This window comes from Chelonia mydas, chromosome 2, assembly GCF_015237465.2.
Source record: "Chelonia mydas isolate rCheMyd1 chromosome 2, rCheMyd1.pri.v2, whole genome shotgun sequence".
NCBI lineage: Eukaryota > Metazoa > Chordata > Testudines > Cheloniidae > Chelonia > Chelonia mydas.
Window position 1 is genome coordinate 221338576 of NC_057850.1, and position 25779 is coordinate 221364354.

The 25779-nt window shown below is 45.2% G+C and overlaps 1 protein-coding gene and 1 long non-coding RNA gene across 2 annotated transcripts in view; one reads left to right on the top strand and one right to left on the bottom strand.

Moving 5' to 3' along the window:
* ITGA8 (integrin subunit alpha 8) overlaps nt 1–21771 on the bottom strand; it is a 175106-nt gene extending 153335 nt beyond the window's left edge. The window contains exons 1-2 of the mRNA XM_037890767.2: nt 21078–21771; nt 20462–20586 (exon numbers count right to left, since the gene is read on the bottom strand). Of these exons, the coding sequence (XP_037746695.2) occupies nt 20462–20586; nt 21078–21673 (721 nt within the window). The 5' untranslated portion in view covers nt 21674–21771. The remainder of the gene's footprint in view (nt 1–20461; nt 20587–21077) is intronic.
* On the top strand, nt 7757–13939 carry LOC119565413. Its single transcript, XR_005224053.2, has 3 exons — nt 7757–7950; nt 12011–12115; nt 13408–13939. It is a non-coding gene; the product is annotated as an uncharacterized LOC119565413 (long non-coding RNA).
* Nucleotides 21772–25779: the final 4008 nt, after the last annotated feature.

Below are 25779 nucleotides of genomic sequence, written 5' to 3' on the forward strand. Positions count from 1 at the left end.
TGGCCTTGTTTTCTCTTTCTCCACACAGGTCAGCAAGGCTGGCACCTGTCGCAGGGTCTTCCTGAAGCACAATATGGCTGTGCTTTCTCAGACACTGTGCCTGTCTGAAGTGCAATGCGTTCAGCAGCCCCTGCTAGGGGAGCATATCTCACCACCACCTTTGGATGTGCCTTTTATGTACCATTGAGCTCTTCACATATAACACTTCCTGACGCCAAACCAGTATTGAGATTGTGATAAAACAGCCACCATTTCTCGCAGCTTTCCCCATATAACTCTACCGAAATAAAAGACAACATAAAAATGGTCTTGTCGCCTTGCTGGTCCCAGGATATTAAGACTTGAAGAGAGCTCTGTGTAAGCGTGAAAGCTCGTCTCTCTCACTAACAGAAATTAGTCTAATAAATCTAATAAAATTACCTCATCCACCTTGACTCACATAAAAATGGACATATCTGTAAATTTACCCAGACCGTGTTATTCCATTTGTACTGTACACTGCGTGTTTCATTAGAGAACAGGTTTCTGTGGGAGTACAACATGGTACAGCTGCTATTTCACTGTATCATAGATACTTATATGGCCCCCATTACAGTAGTGTGCAAGCTCCTCTCAACCTTTAATGTATTTATCCTCACAACACCCCATGAAGATAGGAAGAGCTATTATCCCCACTTTACATAGGGGCAACCGAGGCACAGAGAGGCTGTGCCTCTGGTCACTCAGAATGTGTGTGGTGAAGCGCGGAATTGTACCAGCATCTCCCAAGTCCTAGGTTAGTGCCCTAACCACTCAACCATCCTGTTTTGCTAATAACTGCAGTCCATGCTCAGCTGTGCTGAACCTCCTTCCATTTGGTCCTTACCCCATACCAAATTTTGATTGACTTAACTGGTAATTTTGCCTGACTCAGAAGAGCAGCTCTTTAAAATGCCAAAGCAGCAGGTCGTTTCTCAAAGAACTGGGCTCCAGACGGCAGTTCCTGCAATGAAACCCATGTGGCTCTACCACTCTGTGGACACCAGCTCCATATGGGTTTTAAGGAATGCTGTTGACAGAGTCTTGGATGCAGGGCAGGAGGTGGCCCTGGAAGGAGTAGTGCTAAGGCCAGTGGATCTGTGCCTACTACATGGATCCAGCAGCCATTTTTCATATGGAGGATGGAAATAGCAACAGTCTAGGGAGCCATTGTGGCTCTTCTGCTATTCCATTGGTTGGGAAGAGAGGACTCTTTGCCCATGCCCTCAACTCCCAGCCTCATTACTGAGGATGTGAGTTGAATAATAAAGATCTCATGGACCAAATCTAAGATCCTTATTCAGACCTTACTCAGGGAAATTCCCATTGACTTCAGTGGGGGTTATGCCTGAGCAATGACCTCAGAATTAGGCTCATGAAAAAATGAAAATGAGCACGAATAATGTTTCCCGAAATGGGATTGAGATTACCTAACATTGCAGAAATCAAGAGTTTATACAGAAAGTTTCCTTGTGTTTCCATCAGGTCAAGCAAATATCACATGCTTTTTCAAACTATTTAGCAAACCATGCCACGTGGCACCTGTTGGTAGTATGACCTAGCACAGCATTTATCCATGGTATGGACCAAATGCTCATGACAGCAGCTTCAGTGAAACTTCCCATGAAATCATGTCATTGGTGTTATTTCAATGGGGGTTGCAGTGGTGTCACTGAGAGGAGAATTTAGCCATGTATGGCCACATGTCCTAGAGGATAATTTCAAAGACTCCATAGTTCAGCTTCCCACATCAGCGTATATGCAGCGGCAGCAATGCACAGAATGGGTCAACCTGGTGCTAAACACAACTCTTGTGGGAGTGTTTTTGTGTTTTAAGTACACATAGCAGTAACACAATTAAGAAAAATGTTAAACCCCATAGTCAAATATAAATCTATGTTAAAACAACATTGTAGGCTACAACTGTACACTTGAAAACTGAGCAGATAACAGGTACACCTGTAAATCCAATATTTGCATATGTTAGATCAAATTTAGCTCTTCATAAGTGGGTGCAATTCCCATTTGGCTCACCGAGTAACTATACCTATGAGCCCTAGTCTACACTAGGACTTTAGGTCGAATTTAGCAGCGTTAAATCGATGTAAACTGCACCCGTCCACACGATGAAGCCCTTTTTTTCGACTTAAAGGGCTCTTAAAATCGATTTCCTTAGTCCACTCCTGACAAGTGGATTAGCGCTTAAATCGGCCTTGCCGTGTCGAATTTGGGGTACTGTGGACACAATTCGATGGTATTGGCCTCCGGGAGCTATCCCAGAGTGCTCCATTGTGACCGCTCTGGACAGCACTCTCAACTCAGATGCACTGGCCAGGTAGACAGGAAAAGAACAGCAAACTTTTGAATCTCATTTCCTGTTTGGCCAGCGTGGCAAGCTGCAGGTGACCATATAGAGCTCATCAGCAGAGGTGACCATGCAGAGCTCATCAGCAGAGGTGACCATGATGGAGTCCCAGAATCGCAAAAGAGCTCCAGCATGGACTGAACGGGAGGTATGGGATCTGATTGCTGTATGGGGAGAGGAATCCGTGCTATCAGAACTCCGTTCCAGTTTTCGAAATGCCAAAACCTTTGTCAAAATCTCCCAGGGCATGAAGGACAGAGGCCATAACAGGGACCCGAAGCAGTACCGCGTGAAACTTAAGGAGCTGAGGCAAGCCTACCAGAAAACCAGAGAGGCGAACGGCCGCTCCGGGTCAGAGCCCCAAACATGCCGCTTCTATGATGAGCTGCATGCCATTTTAGGGGGTTCAGCCACCACTACCCCAGCCGTGTTGTTTGACTCCTTCAATGGAGATGGAGGCAACACGGAAGCAGGTTTTGGGGACGAAGAAGAAGAAGAAGATGATGATGAGGAGGAGGTTGTAGATAGCTCACAGCAAGCAAGCAGAGAAACTGGTTTTCCCGACAGCCAGGAACTGTTTCTCACCCTGGACCTGGAGCCAGTACTCCCTGAACCCACCCAAGGCTGCCTCCTGGACCCGGCAGGCGGAGAAGGGACCTCCGGTGAGTGTACCTTTTAAAATACTATACATGGTTTAAAAGCAAGCATGTGAAAGGATTAATTTGCCCTGGCATTCGCGGCTCTCCTGGATGTACTCCCAAAGCCTTTGCAAAAGGTTTCTGGGGAGGGCAGCCTTATTGCGTCCCCCATGGTAGGACACTTTACCACTCCAGGCCAGTAACACGTACTCAGGAATCATTGTACAACAAAGAATTGCAGTGTATGTTTGCTGGCATTCAAACAACATCCGTTCTTTATCTCTCTGTGTTATCCTCAGGAGAGTGAGATATCATTCATGGTCACCTGGTTGAAATAGGGTGCTTTTCTTCAGGGGACACTCAGAGGTGCCCGTTCCTGCTGGGCTGTTTGCCTGTGGCTGAACAGAAATGTTCCCCACTGTTAGCCACGGTGAGGGGGGAGGATTGAGGGGGTAGCCACGCGGTGAGGGGAGGCAAAATGCGACCTTGTAACGAAAGCACATGTGCTATGTATGTAATGTTAACAGCAAGGTTTACCCTGAAAGAGTGTAGCCACTGTTTTATAAAATGTGTCTTTTTAAATACCGCTGTCCCTTTTTTTTTCTCCACCAGCTGCATGTGTTTCAATGATCACAGGATCTTCTCCTTCCCAGAGGCTAGTGAAGATTAGAAAGAAAAAAAAACACACTCGTGATGAAATGTTCTCTGAGCTCATGCTGTCCTCCCACACTGACAGAGCACAGACAAATGCGTGGAGGCAAATAATGTCAGAGTGCAGGAAAGCACAAAATGACCGGGAGGAGAGGTGGCGGGCTGAAGAGAGTAAGTGGCGGGCTGAAGAGAGTAAATGGCGGGCTGAAGAGAGGGCTGAAGCTCAAATGTGGCGGCAGCGTGATGAGAGGAGGCAGGATTCAATGCTGAGGCTGCTGGAGGATCAAACCAGTATGCTCCAGTGTATGGTTGAGCTGCAGCAAAGGCAGCTGGAGCACAGACTGCCACTACAGCCCCTGTGTAACCAACCGCCCTCCTCCCCAAGTTCCATAGCCTCCACACCCAGACGCCCAAGAACGCGGTGGGGGGGGGCCTCCGGCCAACCAGCCACGCCACCACAGAGGATTGTCCAAAAAACAGAAGGCTGACATTCAATAAATTTTAAAGTTGTAAACTTTTAAAGTGCTGTGTGGCATTTTCCTTCCCTCCTCCACCACCCCTCCTGGGCTACCTTGGTAGTCATCCCCCTATTTGTGTGATGAATGAATAAAGAATGCATGAATGTGAAGCAACAATGACTTTATTGCCTCTGCAAGCGGTGATCGAAGGGCGAAGGGGAGGGTGTTTAGCTTACAGGGAAGTAGAGTGAACCAAGGGGCGGGGCGTTTCATCAAGGAGAAACAAACAGAACTTTCACACTGTAGCCTGGCCAGTCATGAAACTGGTTTTCAAAGATTCTCTGATGCGTACCGCAACCTCCTGTGCTCTTCTAACCGCCCTGGTGTCTGGCTGCGTGTAACCAGCAGCCAGGTGATTTGCCTCAACCTCCCACCCCGCCATAAACATCTCCCCCTTACTCTCACAGAGATTGTGGAGCGCACAGCAAGCAGTAATAACAGTGGGAATATTGGTTTCGCTGAGGTCTAAGCGAGTCAGTAAACTGCACCAGCGCACCTTTAAACGTCCAAATGCACATTCTACCACCATCCCGCACTTGCTCAGCCTGTAGTTGAACAGCTCCTGACTACTGTCCAGGCTGCCTGTGTACGGCTTCATGAGCCATGGCATTAAGAGGTAGGCTGGGTCCCCAAGGATAACTATAGGCATTTCAACATCCCCAACAGTTATTTTCTGGTCTGAGAATAAAGTCCCTTCCTGCAGCTTTTGAAACAGACCAGAGTTCCTGAAGATGCGAGCAACATATACCTTTCCCGGCCATCCCACGTTGATGTTGGTGAAACGTCCCTTGTGATCCACCAGAGCTTGCAGCACTATTGAAAAGTACCCCTTGCGGTTTATGTACTCGCCGGCTTGGTGCTCCGGTGCCAAGATAGGGATATGGGTTCCGTCTATGGCCCCACCACAGTTAGGGAATCCCATTGCAGCAAAGCCATCCACCATGACCTGCACATTTCCCAGGGTCACTACCCTTCATATCAGCAGATCTTTGATTGTGTGGGCTACTTGCATCACAGCAGCCCCCACAGTAGATTTGCCCACTCCAAATTGATTCCCAACTGACCGGTAGCTGTCTGGCGCTGCAAGCTTCCACAGGGCTATTGCCACTCGCTTCTCAACTGTGAGGGCTGCTCTCATCTTGGTATTCATGCACTTCAGGGCAGGGGAAAGCAAGTCACAAAGTTCCATGAAAGTGCCCTTACGCATGCGAAAGTTTTGCAGCCACTGGGAATCGTCCCAGACCTGCAACACTATGCGGTCCCACCAGTCTGTGCTTGTTTCCCGAGCCCAGAATCGGCGTTCCACAGCATGAACCTGCCCCATTAGCACCATGATGCATGCATTGGCAGGGCCCACGCTTTCAGAGAAATCTGTGTCCATGTCGCCTCCTCGCCCGGTATCACTCTGCCAGGTTCTGGTGCTGCATATACTGCTGGATAATGCGTGTGGTGTTTAACGTGCTCCTAATTGCCAAAGTGAGCTGAGCGGCCTCCATGCTTGCCTTGGTATGGCGTCCACACATAAAAAAGGCGCGGAACGATTGTCTGACGGAGGGAGGGGCGACTGATGACATGGCTTACAGGGTTGGCTTACAGGGAATTAAAATCAACAAAGGGGGTGGCTTTACATCAATGAGTATTTCAGGCAGGACTTCCTGGAGGGTTCCAATAAGAAATGGTGCACCTAAGTAATTGTTCTTATTGGAACAAGCAGGTTGGTCTGGCCTCTGATTGATACATGGCTAGATTTACCTTGCTGCACCTTTTCTGTGAGTGACTGCAGTGTGACCTAGAGGAATGAGTCCCCTAGACGGGGGAAGAAGGGGGAAGCAAATGAGTACAAAACAAATCTGGTCTATTTCTTGTTTTGATCCACTCCATCTATCTTTTACATCTTTGGCTGGCAGCAGATGGTGCAGAAGGACTGCAAGCCATCCACATCTCATGGCTGCTCGGCAGAAGATGGTACAGTAGGACTGCTAGCAATCCGTATCGCCTGCCTGCTCACCATAAGATGGTTCAATAGGAATGACTGCAGGACTAAAGAGAATGACCTGGTCAAGTCACTCCAAATTTAGTCCCTGCGCCCATGTCTGCCCAGGCACTCCTGATCGACCTCACAGAGGCGACCAGGAGCACCTCGGACATGACAATGACGGCTACCAGTCCTACTGTACCGTCTGCTGCCACAAGGCAATGGGTTGCTGCTGCTGTGTAGCAATGCAGTACCACGTCTGCCAGCACCCAGGAGACATACGGTGACGGTTACCTGAGCGGGCTCCATGCTTGCTGTGGTATGGCGTCTGCACAGGTAACTCAAGAAAAAAGGCGTGAAACGATTGTCTGCTGCTGCTTTCACGGAGGGAGGGAGGGAACGGGGGCCTGACAATATGTACCCAGAACCACCTGCGACAATGTTTTAGCCCCATCAGGCATTGGGATCTCAACCCAGAATTCCAGTGGGCAGCGGAGACTGCAGGAACTGTGGGATAGCTACCCACAGTGCAACACTCCGGAAGTCGACGCTTACCTCGATACTGTGAAAGCACTCCGCCGAGTTAATGCACTTAGAGCATTTTCTGTGGGGACACATACACTCTAATATATAAAAACGATTTCTAAAAAACCGACTTCTATAAATTCGACCTAATTTCGTAGGGTAGACATACCCTGAGCAGTTAAGCATGCAGGTACCTGACTTGCATCTGCAAACGCTTCTGTGCATGGATAAGTGCAGGATTAGCGTACTGAATGGGTGCATATGCAAGTATTTGCTGGTGCAGTACTGATTTGCATATTTAGTTATTTTATTTAGGTTTTTTAAAAAATTTAAAACCACCTTTCCAAAAGACCCATATTTATGAAAAATTTGAAACAATTTAAACAAAAGCAAGCACAGCAATTTTCTCAAACTGAAGAAAGGAGAAAAAAGATCCCACTCAAACAATTGATCCCAGCTATACAATACACCCACTATACATCCACCCCAAACCTCTCCTCCCTCCTCAAAAACCTGCGGGGGAAAGGATAACTTTATGGGGTCTGTGTGGTAACAATACTTTGCTTTTCTCATGCACTTTCAACAGCCTCACCTGCATTCTGCCCACTAATCCACCTACACTACTTCTGATATTCAAAACCTCTGTGCAGCTGTCAAACTACTGATGCTGCCTTTTTTTTTTTTAAATCAACCTGTCAGAAAAATGCTTCCTTCTTACTCTTCCAAATGGGGTGCTTCTCCCCACAAGTTACTGAGGTCCAGGATAGACAATATTCAGACCCATATCTTGTGACTCCTTGGAACTAGAGGAGAGAGCTCTGTATCATTAAAAAGCCAGGAATTCCCATTTCCAATTACATAAAATTTGTTTACATGGGTATCAAGTTTTGAACTTTCTTACTGCTGAGGCACTGCCTCGGCATTTTAAAAAGCTGTTTTCTTTTCTCTAAAACATTGGGGAAACCCTTCAGAGATAGGTGTGATAAATGAAGGGGGGTTAGCTCCCTTTTATGGACACCCAGCCAACCAGTTAGCTGTAAAATCCCTCTTGGTAGCTGTTCTCTGCTTGCTTTACCTGTAAAGGGTTAACAAAGTTCCCCAGGTAAAGGAAAAGAAGTGGGCACCTGACCAAAAGAGCCAATGGGAGGCTAGAACTTTTTAAAATGGGAAAAAAACTTTCCCTTTGGCTGTTGTTCTCCGGAGAAGGAGACATGAGGCAGCAAGGTTATAAGCAGGAATGCTGTGTAAGGCTTGAACCAGGTATGAAAATTCATCTTCCATACCTAGAAGAAATTATTGGACAGGAAATGTTTAAATAGGCATTATCAGGTTTATTTCTTTATTTTGACTTGTGTATCTCTCCTGTGCTAATCCCAGATGCTTTTGTTTTGCTTCTAATCTTTAAGATAAACCTCAAGAGAGCTATCTTGATGCTTAATTTTTGTAATTGTTTCTTTTAGGAACTAGCAAAAAGCCTAAGTTGCAAATGTATTTCCTTTCTTTGTGTTTTTAACAAATTTTACCTTTTTTAAGAACAGGATTGGATTTTCGTGTCCCGAAGAGGTTTGTGTATGTTGTTTAATTAGCTGGTGGCACAGCCAATTTCCTTTGTTTTCTTTCTCAGCTCTTCGGTGGGGGGGAGGAAGAGGTGAAATGTCTTGAGGATAACCCACAGGGAGGAATTCCCAAGTGCTTCTTCCTGGGTTCAAAGGGGTTTTTTTTGCATTTGGGTGGTGGCAGCATTTACCAAGCCAAGGTCAGAGAAAAGCTGTAACCTTGGGAGTGTAATACAAGCCTGGAGTGGCCAGTATTAATTTTTAAAATCCTTGCGGGCCCCCACCTTCTGCACTCGAAGTGCCAGAGTGGGGATTCAGTGCTGACAGTAGGTTTGCTGGGATCCCAAAGAATGAGTGCGAACTGTTACTGCTGAACACCTGGAAACCTCTTCTGTCTGCTCTTAGGTGAGACTTTGTGGACTAAGCAACAGCACCTATAGCTAATACTCCAGTGGCCACACTGTAGATCCACTTCCCATTCTTCATTTTAATTCTGATCGAGTAATCTCCAACCTGTAGACAAGATCATTCCCACCTGATGCCATGGATTTCCTTTCTACTCCCCTAGATTATGCTAGTCACCACTCTAGCTCTCTGCAGATGCAGGAGGAGGAGACGACACTTCAGTGCTTAGCCTCGCATTTGGGGCATGTCTACAATACAAACTTTTGCCAATGCAGGTTACAGCAGCATAAAGCCTCTGCAGTTAGTATAATGCTTGTGCGCATGCATCCTTACACTGGCACTGTGCATACTCACCAAGAATGCTTGTTTCTATGTACAATGCAGTGCATTATGGGTAGGTAACTCTCCACCATCCAGCACACTGTCTTTTGGGAAGTTCTGGCAATGCATGGTGGGGCAGAAATGAATCTTGCAGAGGTGACTGGGACTGTAGGGTCAAGTTCCCATCATGCAACTTTCTCCAACTCATAATACTATCTCTATCCCACAATTTCTGTGCCTGTTTTGAAAATCCCATAACCGGCATGGGACTTTTTGCTGTTCACCATCTCTAACAGAAGCCTGGAGTCTCCACAGCTCTGTTCCATTGCTGTGAGCATTGCAGTCACAGGACGCATGATCCACTGGTATTTGCAGAGCCAAAAGAAGAGGAGTGGGGAACATGATGATTTCCAGGCAGTCAGATTGCTGTGGGACATAGCAAGAACCAGTTAAAGATGGAGCAGCTTCAGGCAGTGCAGCATTGCTTCTGGGCCCGAGAAATGAGCACTGATTGGTGGCATCATATCATAATGCAGAATTGAGATGACAAGCAGTGGCTGCAGAACTGTCAGATGCACAAGGCCATATTCCTGGATCTGTGTGCCAAGCTTGTTCCAGCCCTTCAGGGCAGGGACACCAGAATGAGAGCTTCACTGACAATGGAGAAGCAAGTGCTGATCATACTGTGGAAACGTACAACGTCAGATTGCTATCAGTCAATGGAAAATCACTTTGCACTTGGAAAATCCATTGTAGGGGCATGGGGCAATGTCATGCAAGTGTGCAGGGCAATTAATTGTCTCCTCTCATGCACTGGCAATATGCAGGACATAATGGATGGATCTGCAGCAATGGGGATCCCAAACTGCAGTCAAGCAACAGACAGCACTAGATCACCATGACACAGAGTATATCAACAGAAAGGGCTATTTTTCTATGGTTATGCAAGTGCTGAGTGGGTCACAGGGGATGCTTCACTGACATCAATGTTCAGGGAAGGTGCATGACTCTCATATCTTTAAAAACATGGGACTGTTTAATAGGTGCTACAAACAGTGACTTTCTTTCCCAACCGGCAGCTCACCAGTGGTGATGCTGAAATGCCAGTAGTGATCCTGGGGGACCCAGCCTACCCCTTACTCCCCTGGCTCATGAAGCCATACTCCAGCCACCTCGACAGCCCCAGCAAAAGATTGAACTTTTGGTTCAGCAGGTGCAGAATGATAGTTGAATGTGCTTTTGGTAGATTGAAGGGTTGCTGGCATCGTGTATTCACAAAATTGGATCTCAGTGAGAAAAACTCACCCAAGGGTTCTAGCTGCCTGCTCTGGCCTGCATAATATTTGTGAAGCAAAGGGAGAAAAGTTGCCACTGGGATGGAGGGGGAACCCTCCACTTGAGCGTCTGCTGAGTTTGAGCAGACAGGCACAAGGGCTATCAGAATAGCTCAATGTGGAGCTAGACATCTCAGAGAGGCTTTGAAAGAAGAGTAATGTGTTGTGGTGTACTGTGCTCTAACTGGCCCTGCAGTTTAGGGGCCTGTTAGGAACTGTGTGGTGCTTGGTGCAGATCTATGAATATAAAAGTGACAAAGCACCTATTAATCTGGTGGTGTTTGCTGTACGTTTATGATTATAACACTGTGTTTGTCACTGATCTTATGTGTTGGGTCACTCTGTATAGTAACAAGTAGGTGGGCGCTTTCAGAACTGCTAGGCACTTCGCAGCATATGTTGGGAACTAATAAAGATGAATTATTTTCCAAACAATAGAGTTCTACTGAGTAATGAAAAACACTTCAAAAAATTTCTGTGCAAGTTAAAAGCATACATTAAAATCTTAACAAATTTATAGAACAGAGCTTAAAGAAGGGGAAGGAACATTCATTTCCTTTTTAGCTACACATTCATCAACAGTGGTTCTCACAAGTCAGTGTACGTGAAGTTGAGGTTGTCCTTAATGTGTGTCTCCCTCCCGCCCCCCGGGGTGCAGTGGTAGGGATAAGGATGCAGTTCCTGATGCCACAGGGACTGTTAAGGGGGTTTGTAGGGAGGTGCTATACTGGAGTTCTCCATGGACTGCAAAAGGAGGTGAGCCCACAATTGTTGATCCTGTAGGTCCACAAGAGTCTGCAGCATCTGTGTGTGCTGCTGGACAAGCCCCATTATGTACTGTTGCATCTCCCTCTCTGACTCCTGGGCCTTTCTCCTGCCCACTATTTCCTTCTCCAAACACTGCAATATTCATGCTCCAGGCCCTCTGTTCACAGTCTGATGCAAGATCTTGCTGAACATGTCATCCCAAGTCCTCTTCCTTATCTGGCTCAGGCATTCTGCAGGTGTGGAGGGAGAACCCCTCAACGTCACAGGTGCTAATGGCATCCCGAAGCCACCCAAGCCCAGATGCTACTAGCCTGTGTACTGCAGTGGTACCTGCTGAAGTTATCAGTGAATGGTGTGGGAAAGTGTACCACCTTGGAGGAGGAAATGTGTCTGCCATCCCTAGAAACCTTTGGGAAAGAATTGCAGAGTATCCGCATGAAAATTCCAATGAGAAGTTGGGGGAGGCGTCACTGTAATGGGAAATAAATTTTACACACTTACCCGAAGTTCCTTCCTCTGCATCAGGCTCACCCATGCTCGACTGCCGGGACTGACTGGGCTGCAGTGCGTCTCAAACAGGTCCTGGCTCATGGCATAGCTGGACCCCTTGGGCCACATGTCCCTCTTACTTCTCCTCCTCCTCACTGTCATGCCAGGGGCCTGTGGTTCGGGGTACCCATGGGGATGATGGGGTATCCACCAAATATGGCATGACAATCTTTATAAAAGCAGCAGGTCTGCACCTTGGCACTGGAAACGACTGTTGAATTCCCTGGGCTTCTGGTATGTCTTCCACAGTTCCTTTGCTTTCATGTGGCACTACTACTAATCCCTGTTGTAACCTTTTTCTTGCATCTGCCATACAATCTGATCATAGATGTCCACATTTCTATGACTGGTCCATAGCTGTACTTGCACAATCTCTTCTTCCCACAGGCCCAGGAGATCCAATATCTCCTGTCCACACCAAGCCAAGGTGCATCTGAAGTGTGTAGCCAGCATGGTCAGCCGGCAGCGGCACACAACAATGCGAGCTGCAAGGTGGGCTCTCCAATCAGCAAAAGGGGTTCAAAAATTCACAGGGTTTTAAAGGGATGGGGCGGGGCTTCCATTCTCCATGACCCCTGGGCAGTGAAATTCACTGTTGGGCATTGTGGAACAGCTGCTGGAGGACTGTTAAGGTTGACACAGGTAACAGTGTCTACATTCACCAGGTTGACCTCAATACATCGACCATGGCTCAGTGCTGCTTGGGGGGAGGTGTTACTATGTTGGTGTAATGGAGAGCTTACATCAGTGGGAGACTAATTTAAGCATAGACACATGCACAACTAGGATGACACAAGGTGGCTTAAATCGACCTAACTTTGTACTCTAGACCAGGCCTTAGTCACACAATTTCCTTCTTAACATGCACATGAGCATTGATTTTAGGTCTTTCACATAGACGTGTTGAGCACAATCACAAGGCTTGGAACTAGAATCTAGGGAACCAGGGTCTAGTGGGCCAAGCAAAAAGGTGATAACTGGTCCTGTTGGAAACTGGGAAAGGAGGAGACTGACTTTAGGAAACTCAGTTTGCTTCTCTGTGCCTCAGTTTCCACACCAGCAAAATGGAGGTAATGATACTGACCTCCATTATATAGTGCTTTGAGGTCTACGGATGGAAAGCATTAGATATTATTTTTATTAGTGTTTTGGAGCAGTTAAATCTCTTAGGATTATCATGAGAGGGGCTCTTCTTAAATGAATCTGATTTTGCATAAGTGGATTTACCTTTTTTTATTGTGCATTAGAGTTCATTCATGCAAGTTATTTTAATTTAATTGGACCATACCCAGAAGTTTTTATTCCATTTTTACTTTTTCCTGTCTCAGGGAAATCATCATTGAAGTCAATGGGAGTTAAATTACTCTTTCATTTTTTCTCCTTAAAATGTGATTCGGATTGGGAAAAGAAACCACATACCTGCCATAAATCAGAACTCTACATGGGAATAATTAAGCCCATGGTAAGGCAAAACCGGTGTTGTTGAATCAATAGTATCAGAATTTGAAGGTGGGGTGGACTTTTTCTCCCCTAACATTTTCTCTTGAGATGCAAATCCTATTTTATAACAGGATTCTAAATTTCCCATAGGATTTTATCATCTTTACAGTTAATAGTTTTTTTATATAACTAAATCTCCTAAGTCTCACAATACATCCTTTCCTTCTGCAGTACCTGGGTTTTGTTACAATCAGCTCAGCTTCTGGCCAAACTGGCTCATGTTTTCTCTCAACTGCACACTTGGCCAGAGTTAACCTAGACTTCCCCCCTTTTTTTCTTGACAGACTATTCATATTTTCTACAGTTAGTTTGAAAAATACAACCTGTCTGACTAATATATGATGAAGCACACTCATAGGAGAGAGAGAACGAGCTGAATCCTGGAAGACTGGCAAATTCATGCCCCATCAGTGCTGCCTTTTTAAAAGTTGTTACTGTCTATCATGTACCTAAATCATTTTAAAATGAGTTTTTGAAATGTGTATTGTTAGTTTTCCAACAGATCCGATGTATAAATAATTAGAATGGGGATTTCAGTTTGGTCCTGAGCTGCAAGATGTTCTGGATGCTTTGGAAGTAAAGCACTTAGTCAAATAGGGGGAAAGATTTCTGCAAGTTGCCCTTCTGCTACCCCTTCTGGTCACCATAAGGAACAGCGCCCATATTAGTACTTGCAGAGCAATTCTCACCTTCAAAACACAAGTTCAGCAGAAGCTCAGAGTTACAAACTGACTGGTCAACCACACACCTCATTTGGAACCTGAAGTACTCAATCAGGCAGCAGCAGAGACCGAAAAAGAAAAGAAAAAAAAAAAAGCAAACAGTACAGAAACTGGGAATGGGTGACAGGGGATGGATCATTTGATGATTACCTGTTCTGTTCATTCCCTCTGGGGCACCTAGTGTTGGTCACTGTCAGAACACAAAATACTGGGCTAGATGGACTTTAGTGTGACCCAGTATGGCCATTCTTATGGTCTTACGTCCTTACAATGTTCAATGTAAGCTACTAAAATAATAAAGGGAAAGTTTAAAAAAAGATTTAACAAGGTCAGGAAACTGTTTCTGTGCTTTTTAATTTAAATTAAGATGGTTAAACCGGCATTTTTCTTCTGCATAGTAAAGTTTCAAAACTGTGTTAAGTCAATGGTCAGTTGTAAACTTCTGAAAGAACAACCATAAGACTTTGTTCAGAGTTGCAAACATTTCAGAGTTATGAACAACCTCCATTCCCAAAGTGTTCATAGCTCTGAGGTTCTCCTGTATTAAGTAATTAAGCCTCACAGCTAGTACATAAGTGGGTATTCTTAGCCCCATTTCTGAAACAAAGAAGTTGTGACTTGCTGAAGGTGAAAGAGGGAATCTGTTTCAAAAGCAGGATAGGAACTCAGGAATTCCTGATTGCCTGTCCAGTGCTCACATCACACTAAAACATGCCCCTCTGACCCCATCTCTCTCTCATTATACTCCAAAGAGAGTCATATCCAGCTTTCCACTGCTTAAGGGTAGGTCAGTGCAATATGACACCTTTAAAGAGGAGGGAGGGAAAAAGAGGGAACAAAGTAGAGAATCCTTAAAGACATCTCACCTCCCCACTGGAGCAAAGCACATACATCATTAAGGGGTTAATTGCTGTTGTTGCTTAGTAATTAAATCATCTTAGTGCTCTGGAGAAGTGCTGGATTGACTTATCTGAAAAAAATGAAGTCCCCTTACCTTTCCACAAGCTAGGTATTAACACTCACAAATATGCATATCACATGCCATAAAACACTGCAAGTTAGTTTGGGGTTAGTTTTATCACCTGTGGATGAAAATCATCATGACTTGACAGATTTACATATTCTTATGTGATATATGACAATTTGGGATAATCCACTGTGAACAACCGAGATTATGTCATGTGATTTTTCTGCACAAATATGAACACATAGCAGATATTCGTGGTCTCAGTTAAGATGACTTTCTGCCTAACTGGCTGTATTCTGGTATACAGATATTGATAACACAATACTAAGGAATCCATTCTGTGTTTGGCAGCTGGAACAAGGCACTCTGAAGCAGTGACAGACGTTTAAAACTAGTTTTATATCTGTCACTAGGTACTGGTTTCAGTTCCAACACCTCTTCCTGTCCAGCATTGTCTCCTAACAACCCTCAAGGGTTTGTGGAGAAGAGGCTTATCTTGAGCCATTCTTCTTCCCTTCCTGCTTGTTTTTCCTTACAACCCCATATTAAACAAAACCAATACATTCAGACAGTAAACATCTTAATAACCAGACCAACATTCAGTAACCATAACTTATTACAGAGCAACTGTAATTACCATCCCACTATAAATTTAGCATGTGGCATAATACAGCTTCCTGACTCTTGACTGATGTCATTACATTATACTTGTCACCTCTCTCTCTTTTTTCTCCACATTTGAGTGGAGGGGGGATATTAATAGCATGAATTCAAAGACTGGTGATGCATTTGGAATGTTGTTGATGAACGAACCATGCTTGAAATTCAAGTCATAGACTTTAAGGTCAGAAGGGACTACCACTATTATATAGTTTGACCTTCTGCACATTGCAGGCCACAGAACCTCACCCACCCTCTCCTGTAAAAGACCTCTAACCTCTGGCTGAGTTACTGAAGTCCTCAAATCATGATTTAAAGACTTCAAGTTACAGAGAATTCACCATTTACACTAGTTTAAACCTGCAAGTGACCCCTGCCCCGTGCAGCAGAGGAAGGAGAAAAAACCTCAGGGTCTTTGCCAATCTGACCCAGGGGAAAATTCCTTCCTGACCTCAAATATGGAGATCGGTTAGACCCTGAGCATGTGGGCTAGACCTACCAGCCAGACACCTAGGAAAGAATGATCTGTAGTAACTAACAGCCCTCTCCAGCTAGTGTCCCATAATGGACTGTTGGACATACTTGCTCCTAGCAGTCAGCTACATGCCATTGTAGACAATCCTGTCATACCACCCCCTCCATAAACTTATCAAGCTCAGTCTTGAAGCCAGTTAGGCTTTTTCCCCCACTGCTCCACTTGGAAGGCTGTTCCAGAACTTCACTCCTGTGATGATTAGAAACCTTAACCTAATTTCAAGCCTAAATTTGGTGATGGCCAGTTTATATCCATTTGTTCTCCATTCCACATTGATGTTTAACTGAAATAACTCCTCTCCCTCCCTGGTATTTGTCCCTCTGATGTATTTATAAAGAGCAATCATATCTCCCCTCAGATATGGTTAGGGTAAACAAGCCAAGCTCTGTGAGTCTCCTCTTATAAGGTAGGTTTTCCATTCTTCAGATCATCCTAGTAGCCCTTCTCTGCACCTGTTCCAGTTTGAATTAATCTTTCTTACACATGGGAGACCAGAATTGCACACAGTATTCCAGATCCTGAGGTCTCACCAGTGCCTCGTACAATGGTACTAACACTTCCCTGTCTCTACTGGAAATACCTAGCCTGATGCATCCTAGGACTGCATTAGCCTTTTTCATGGGCACATCACATTGGCGGCTCATAAACCTCCTGTGATCAACTAGTACACCCAGATCTTTCTCCTCCTCTGTCACTTCCAGCTGATACATCCCCAGCTTATAGCAAAAATTCTTGTTGTTAGTCCCTAAATGCATGACCTTACACTTTGCCCTAAGACATTCTATACCTCAAAGCAACATGCTGAAATCCCCATATTCACCACTGTCACACAATTATGACATGTTTTGGACAAAGTATGCCTTGTGAGGTATCATGTTAAAAAGCCTTAATTGGTTGACCATTAATATTATGTTGGATTGTATATGCTGTTGTTATATGTGAAGTTCTGAAGTATTGCTATATGTGTTACTGAAGTATGTTATGAGGTTGGGAACACACACAACCAGCCTTTCAGGTACAACAGTGGAGTAGCCAGACATGCTGGTATCCCATTAAAGGGAATCCACTCTCCCAGAAGCCATCCCAGAAGACTTCTCAGAGAGAGCATGTAGACAATGGATGCTGCTTGACCAATGGGGGAAGACCCCCATGTCACAAGCAAAAGATCTTTCCAGCAAGCTGGAAGAAACTATAACAGAGGGGAAGTGACATCATGACTTGGCCTCACTCCCACCACAACTCAAACCCCTGGAAACATGCCTGTAGGACAAAGACTTTGTACTGCGGGAGGGTGGTCCCAGGCTGAATGGCAGTTCCAGCCTGTGTATTGAAGATCTGTGACCTGTTTGTACCATCTATCAGGGTGAGACACTGCTTGATTCAAATTCTGTTTAGTTTATAGAATTTAGACTGCAAGTTTATTTTTGTTTCTTAAGTAAACAACTTTGATCTCTATTCTTGCTACTTATAATTACTTAAAATCTATCTTTCTGTAGTTAATACTGTTCGCAAGGTAATTCCAAACTCGGGTAAATTAAAAGTATTATTACGGCTCTTTTGTAAAGGGCACTTATGGAAAGTGTTCTCATTCAATGAGCATCCCTTTGTTTCTCTTTTTTTAAGTCTGATGGTCATTGTTGGCAATACAAGTGAGAAAAGAATCGAAGTGTGCTTCTCTCATTGGGGCAAGGTAACTCTCATTGACAATAATAATACAAGTGAGTTACTCGTGTGTCAAGGGGAGACTAGATCCTCAGAATGGGAACGTTAAAGACTTGTTATGCTCGAAATTCTGGATTTAGCTGTCAGTTTGCATGGTCATTTAAGTGGTATGTAATGTGTTCTCTCTCTCTGTCTATATACCACATTAGTTTCTATTCTGATCTTAGTGAAGCAGATTATTAATTATTCAGCAGTTTGTTTTCCTTTTATTGTACTTAGCACACTTGACTGAAAGAGCAGCTAATACTACAAAAAGGTGAGTTTTGTAATACTATAAAAAGGCATCAAAATGAAAGCTTTCAGCTTTGAAATCATCTATTTTTTCTCTCTCCTCTGTTTTTAGAAGATTATTTCCAGCCCTTTTGATGTCAAGAAATTCAATGCCTTTTACAAAACTGCTGCTGTGTGTAAAACATTCCTTTTTAAAAATTAAATCCAGTATATTTAATTCCCCATCTACTATACTCTTAATAAGTGAAACTTCCTAATATTAGAGAAATGATGGTCTTGTGGTTAAGGCACTAGGCTGGGATGAAGGGGACCCAGATTCAATTCCTAGCCCCATCATAGACCTTGTGCAAACCTAAATAACTTGTTTCTGTGTCTCAGCTTCTCCCCTGTAAAATGAGAACAGTATCACCTCAAAGGGGTATTGCAGGGATAAATTCATCAGTGAGTCTGAAGTATTCATACAGTGACAGAGGTCATATAAGGTAATATAAGAATAGTCTGAAAACATCCGTAATATTTAACAAACCATTGGTTGTGTCCCGTTACAGCTACAAACACAAAAAAGGAAAATATATTAAAAAGATTTAAAACAGTAACTTCCAGGCTAAAGGCAGTATTGCGTGCTCTGCTTTGGAGTAGAGAGGAGATAAAAAGGAACAGAAGACTTGCTCAGACAGCTGAAAATATTCCAAAGAGAAGGGAGCTGAACATAAGTAGCATCATTTTACGCCACAGATGTGTAAATAAATTAATGTTGACTGAATCAGTGATGACATATGCAAAGCATTCTGTGTACTCGTGTCCTACCTCCAATTTATGTTTGCATTCATTCATATATACGTATCCTAATACCCTTTCCTTTCTCTTCTCTCTAGCCCCTATAGAAACAGGGTATTGACTTGCCTCTGTGGACTCCCTGAGATCACTCTATGCTTCAGCTTAGTGCTCTGGAAAAGTTTTGGACTGACCACTCTGGAAAATGAAGTTCTCCTATCTGGTCACAAACTGGCATTTGCATGGCAAAGCCTAAAACCCCTGTTATCTTCAAGTAGTCAACTGCTTCTGGCCACCACACCTCCTGCCTACTCCAGAGGCTAAACCTTTGCTCCAGATCTCTCAGAAACTCTGTGACTGATAGAACGTGTGGAGTCTTCCTGAATCTGTTTAGCCACCCACTGTGGTCTTTTCCACACAAGGGCCTGATCTGGCCCCATGCTTCCACTGTAATCCTTTCCCAAGATAACATTTTCAAATGTATTGGATCCTCACTTTGGATGAAGCTTCAAAACTGGAAAACAATTTACATTTAAACACATGGTACTTCATTGTATGCTCCTGTGGCATAAGGGTACATTTACCCTTATTTACCCAGATGTAAATAATAGGTGTGTTGGCAATATTATTTGCTGTGTACCTATATACACATGCATATATTAAAATATATACACACAGCAGAGGGGACATATACTGTGTATACATCTACATGCATATAGTGCATATAGAATTAGAGACAGTATGTGTGTTATTACAGTATATATCCAGGTATTGCAGGTGTATTGTAATGTTTATAATACAGTAAGCTGGGATTCTTTCACACATGCCTGTGTGCGTGCACACACACACAGCTGGGGAACTGTGTTGCTGATTTGTTAGATATAGGGAAGTTGACCGAAATTTCATTTATGTTCATAGAAACAGGCTTTGTTGTATTACATTAATATTTGTATGACGAATAAGCACTAAAATTAAATACAGTCTGGTGAATTGTAACTTTTGTTCTAAAGATTATATTGTATAAATATGCCTACATTAAACCATTCAGTTTAAATGTTTTTGGAAACACTAGGTTTAAATTATTTTCAAGGGCTATAAAGAGAAAACATAAACAGCCTGAATTGTTTAAAATGTGTGTTCCCTTTAATTAAATTAGAAACATCTGTCTTGGGATTTTGAAAGTGGTCGGATATAATCTATCCACATTATGCCTACATCAGTTTGCATCCAACTTTCAGTATTTTGAAAGAAAATTCTTCCTTTCTGTAAAGAATTAAATCAGCATGGAGCATAAGGTACCGCCTCCGACTGAATGGGCAGAAAATCCCTTGTTGAAAACAGCACTGAAGGAGACCAACAACCGATTTCCACGGTTCGGGGGGGGGTACGTGAAACACGGCGTTTGGTCTTCTGAACATTTGCAAGTGGGTATTTCTTTTCAAAAAGTGTTACGTGCAATCCACACCTTTCATTCAACGTATGGAAAGCGGCAGTCGCCTACGCACCAATCCCCAACTTCACGCGATTGTTATTTCTGTAGGGACCATCTCCCCCCGACGCACACAAACTCCAAGAGCGCAATTTCTCTGGGGCACTACACACACTCAGATCAGACTGACAGACACAAGTGAACGGAGCGCCGAACCAACCCGCAGTAAGGGGTGACTTTCGCAAGACAATACAACGCGAAGTATCTGCGCGTTACATGCGTATAACGATGTACTTACTAGTCGTATCGAAGGGGATCTGTTTGCACTCAGCCGCTGGCCAAGGACAGTAATACACCGCTCCCCCTTCCTGTATGTCCGGCTGGGTAGTATTGGCTTTGGGAGCACCGACCAGGACACTTACTCTGCAAAAACATTTGTGAAGATAAAGGCGGACTGATGGCAGATCATTTGTGCCCACACGCTGCCACCCACACCAGAGCCCGGGGACGGGCGGAAATCGGCAGGACCCTTTCCCTGTGGCCACATGCTCCGCGGAGCTTTCATTCCCGTCTGTTTCCAGCAGATAGACAACCCCTGCGGGCCAGGGGGCAGCTGGAGCTGCATCCGCCGGCCGGTGCCAGAGAGACGCCCGCAAAGGGCTGCCCCCGCTCGGGGTTTGGGCAGATCCCTCCCCGCACCCGCGGCTGGGTTCCTGGCGAGCCTGCCCCGGGGTGCTGGGAGCGGCGCCCCGGCTGGCTTTAGCCAGGACGAGTCGGGCTGATGGAGACCTTCTCTGGCCACCCCCGCGCGGGTCTCCGGTGGCCCCGGCGCTGGGGCCAAGGGCCGAGGAGGGGGCCGCCGAGCTCCCGGGCAGGGCTCCGGGCTGGGAGGGAAGCGCCCCGCGGGTACTTACGCGCCGGTGTAGTGGTGGAAATCCACGGCGTAGCCGAAGTAGCTGCTCTCGGGGCCGCTGTACACGGTCAGCTTCTCCTCGTCCACGTTGAACGCCGCCAGCCCCGGCGGCCGGAGCATCCCTGACAGCAGCAGCAGCAGCGGCAGCGGGGCGAGGGGCTCCCAGCGGCGCCCCGGGGGCAGCATCCTGCTCCTCAGCCGCGGAGCCGCCCGCTCCCGGGGCAGCGCGGCGGGGGCAGCCTGGCGGGGCGCGGGGCGCAGCGGCGAGGCGGCTGGTGCGCAGGGACCCGCGGCGGCTCGGCTCGGACCCGCAGCCCCGCTCCGCGCCGCCTCTCGCCCGGCGCCCACAAGCATCTCCGCGCGGCGGCGAGTGAGGCAGCCGCTCGGCCGGCTGACTCCGGGGCGCCCCCTGGTGGCCGGCCGCTGGGGCACAGGCAGAGCGCTCCGCAGGGCAGCGGGCGCGCTGGGGCGGGGGTCGGCGGCCGGGGACCGCAGCCCTGAACTCCCTGGCTCTGGACGTTCTCTCTCCCCCACGCCGCGCGTGTGAGATGCACCAGGGAATCCACTCACTGGGGGGTGCCTGATGCCCCCTGGCATCGGATCCGAAGGGATCTAGCTAGTCACCCCCACTTGAAAAGCAAGCAGATTTTTGCCCTATCGCCTGAAAGGTAGAATCTGAGCCTTCCCCGCAGAGCCAACAAGGCAGGGGGAGGTTCAGCTGCTTTGCTAAATTAGAGGAGGGCAATCAAAGTATGAAAGTACAAGCCAGTACAGGACGCGCAACAGCACCCCCCGAGGGCAAAGTTTTTCCCGAAGTTTGCAGTGTGGTAGCCACTGGTGGCAGCCTGGAGCAGGGGCAAACACAGGTGTGCAGCGCCCTCCTCAGCAGAGCAACTCGGAAGGACAAGTCACTTCTAACTCTTTTGTGGACTGAAAATGTCCCGATTTGGGGCTGAAACGGACAGGTGGGATTTTAGGGAAAGCTGGAACCCCTGGTTCCAAGCTGTTTGTGAGCCATGTGTGTATGATCTAACCCACACACTTAGGATTTTGGCTGTAACTATAAAAACAGCTGCTGTCTGCCAATTTAGCCCACAACTAATCCTCAATGAGAAACAAGGCTGAGCTAAATTTAAAAAATAAAATTGTGGCAGTACTTTCATTTTTCTTTAAGACGATTTATATGGCAGCAAGCAACGATGCACTGCTGCCCCAGCCTTACAGAAAACTGTTTCCAAATAATAACAGCTGCAAAGGTGTGTGATCTCACCCGTCCCCTCTCCCGATCTAGACAAAAACAGGGCCAAATTCTGAGGCCATCATCCAGAGTAATCTCAGGGAAGCCAATGGCATTACTGGGATTTGCCCGAGGGAACCTGAAATCAGAATTTGACCCTGAGAGGCGCCTCTGACCATTACAGAACAGTGGTTGCTGTTCCATAATTAAGGTCTTGATCCTGCAACTTCGTCTGTGTGAAGGGGCCGCTGTGCCTGTATGGAGCCTCATTTATTTTAATGGGGCTCTTACAGGCTACAGGAGTCCCCCCTGTCTAGGTCCACTTGCACAGTCCAGCTCTAAGGAGTTTCCATCATAAACCCAATTTTGTCCTCTGTCCCAAGCAAGATTTAAGAAAGCATCAACACTGAGACGGGATCTGCAGACAAAGTCACCCTGCTCTACCCATGTGTATAGCAGGGATGAAGTTTCAGTAGTTTCTAGCTGAGTAACTTCCTTCTCCGCCCCTCCCCCCCGCAAACTATTTCATCCACTGAAGATTCTTATATTTTGAAAGAGCCTTTTATGATATAAAAGGACATGGAAAAGCTACTCCTAGGAACTGGACACTCAACAGCTCATTATAATGACCACTAAGATGGCTATTGTTTAAAAGAAGAGGCCTTTTCTTGTTTTCAACAGACGTTTTAACCACAGGAAAGATATAAAAACCAACCACAGTTCAGAACACCTCAGGAGGCCTATTTCTTTGTAAATTTCACTATTACTGCTAGGTAGACTATATAAACTCTAACTGTGCCTAAGGGAGTAACTTAAATTCACATAAAGAGAAAAATCACTGTATGTAGTTCCTATAACTATTATACAAGAGGAGGTGTCAAATCTCTCCCCTGACAAAAGAATGCAGACCGGCCCATAAGCTACATGACAACCCCATTCCATGCAGAAAACAGAATGTCCCTCTCAGAATTACTTCCCTCCCCTCCAATTTTAATCCATAACACCCTCTTGTGGGATTCTCCACTCCCATAACTGTGTTTTAGATGTTTTGTTTACGACTATATTCAAATAGGCAGCATCTGCTTGAAATTCTACCCTTCCCTGCCTGGATCAATGGGACACTCCAAAACCTGCCAGAAGAGGGCAGCATATTTCATTTTTAAATCCACCAACCTCTCTCCTCCCCCCGCGCCAAGTCAGAGGCAGAAACGAAGTAGAAAAACCTTCTAAAAATACTTCTTAATCCTCTAAAAAGCCGTTCTTCTCTGTGAAAAAGAGATGAGTCCTTCCAGCATTTACAATGCAAGTGTGTATCAAGGAAATACTGGAGAAAGAAACCTAGAAGAATTGTAAACGTTCCAAAGTTACATTTAAGATCACACTTGCTACATTTTGAGTGTACCTATTATAGCAGCAGATTAAGTCCTTTGTGGCTTGAGTTACTCTGATACTCCCAGTCACTATAACGGAATAGTGTGTTTATTTTTAAAGTTTGGTATAATTGCCCTTAGTTGTCATCACTGACTCCCACACCTCAGTTTGTGGAACATATAATGAGTTTCTATTGTTCTAATTTGGATGAAACCAAACAATAGCCATTACTTAGTTATTTTAGAATGAACAAGTATTTCTGGTGATAAGGACCAATAGCAAAATGTACTTCAATGACATAAGAGCCTGAGTCCTATATTCAAAAGTAATTTAGGCTTAGACTTCTAAGTGCATTAGAGGCTTTAGAAAATTTTACACCAAACTCCTAAATGAATAGGAATTCAACTTTTTGGAAATGTTGAGTTGTGCTATGTAATAGTAATACATTGGTCCCTTCTGACATTGGACTCTGTAAGTACCGGACTCTTTCATAAGGCTTTTCATCAGTAGATCTTAAAGTGATTTACAACAGAGCTCAGTATCGTTATCATTTTACAGATGGGGAAACTGAGGCACAGAGTGACATCACTTGCCCAAGATCATCCAGCAAGGCAGCAGAAGAGCCCAGATTGAAACCCAGGTTTTATAAGTCCCAGTCCAGTGCTCTATTCACTAGCAACCCTGCCTTATATGGGCCAATTTACAGTAGGTCTAGTAATTATAAAGTTGCTCAAACTGGTGGCAGAGGGGAGGGGTGGGAAGGACAAGGATCAGAAAGACAGGAAGCTGTGTCATGCTCTCCTTGCTCTCAATGTATTAGTATGTTGAAATTCTCTCCTTCCTTTTCTATTTTTCTTTCAGATAATCCAGCAGCAGATTGAAATGGGTATCATAAGCTACCCTACCCCCCTTCAAATTCAAGCACTAATTGTCACATTTAAAAAGTAGATAAATAGTTAAAGCTACTTATTGTTTAAAAATTAGACCAACACAACATTTAACCTTTCTCCCTTTGATAAATCCAGTGGCAGCAGGGCCAGAGCCTCCACAGCTGGAGAGAAACTCTGCAGGAGACACAGCCCAACCAAAAGAGAACACTCTCCGGGGCTCTAGAGTTACTTTACAAAGTTCTTGCGTACGCAGAAGAACAAATAAACAAAACCAAAATGCTCAGCACAATGTTTGGCCATATTCTTATCATACATCTTAAGCCCTTAAACTCCAAAAAGCAGGACCTATCTATAAAAACAAAGAAAACAGTTTTTCTGCCTGCAGTACTTCCCCCTCCAACCCATTTCCCTGCATCCAGCCCAGCCTCCCTTCTTCAGAACTAAGCTCAGCTGCACTTGATTACCTCAGCTCAGAGGCACTCCCTGCTGGGAATCTACAGAGCTCCGCTGGGATTTAACTCCAAAAGCTCCATAGTAATGTCTGCTCATTGGGTCCTTTCCCCAGGAGTATTGGGTCAGGATACGTCAAGGATATAGGGTCCTATCAGAGGAGCACCATAACACCTGTATGCCCAATCCCACAAGTTCTTTCACAAATTTAAATGAAGTAGTGGGTCACCTTGTAAATATCCATGATGGGCTTGCATCTTAACATAGAATAGACATTCAAATCTGGAATTTGTGTCAGCCTCTAGGAGAGAAAGGGGTTTGTTGTGAAATTTGGATCCAGAGCTAGATTCAGATTCTGAACCGCCCCCAAATTGGAGGTGTACAGAGATGGGTTTTGTTCAGGCCCATCTCTAATAATGATGTGTACCAATGTTGCTTTTCATGTTTGATTTTTGATTCAAGAGTGCTGTAGCTGAGGCCAGAAGGACTATAAGGAATAGACCATTATTGGACGCTGCAGATTTAGACCAGGTTGCTTAATCGATAACCAGAAACCAGAAAAAGAAAACACACAATATATTCTCCCCAAACCCATATGACCATTACAATAATAAAATAATTATTTGTACTGCAGTATTGCCAAAAGGCCCTAGCCCCACTGTGCTAGGCACTGCACAGATAGCAAAACAGTTCCTTCCCCAAAGATCTTACAAGCTAAGTCATAAAAAGTAAAACATTGTCAAGATATTGTAGTC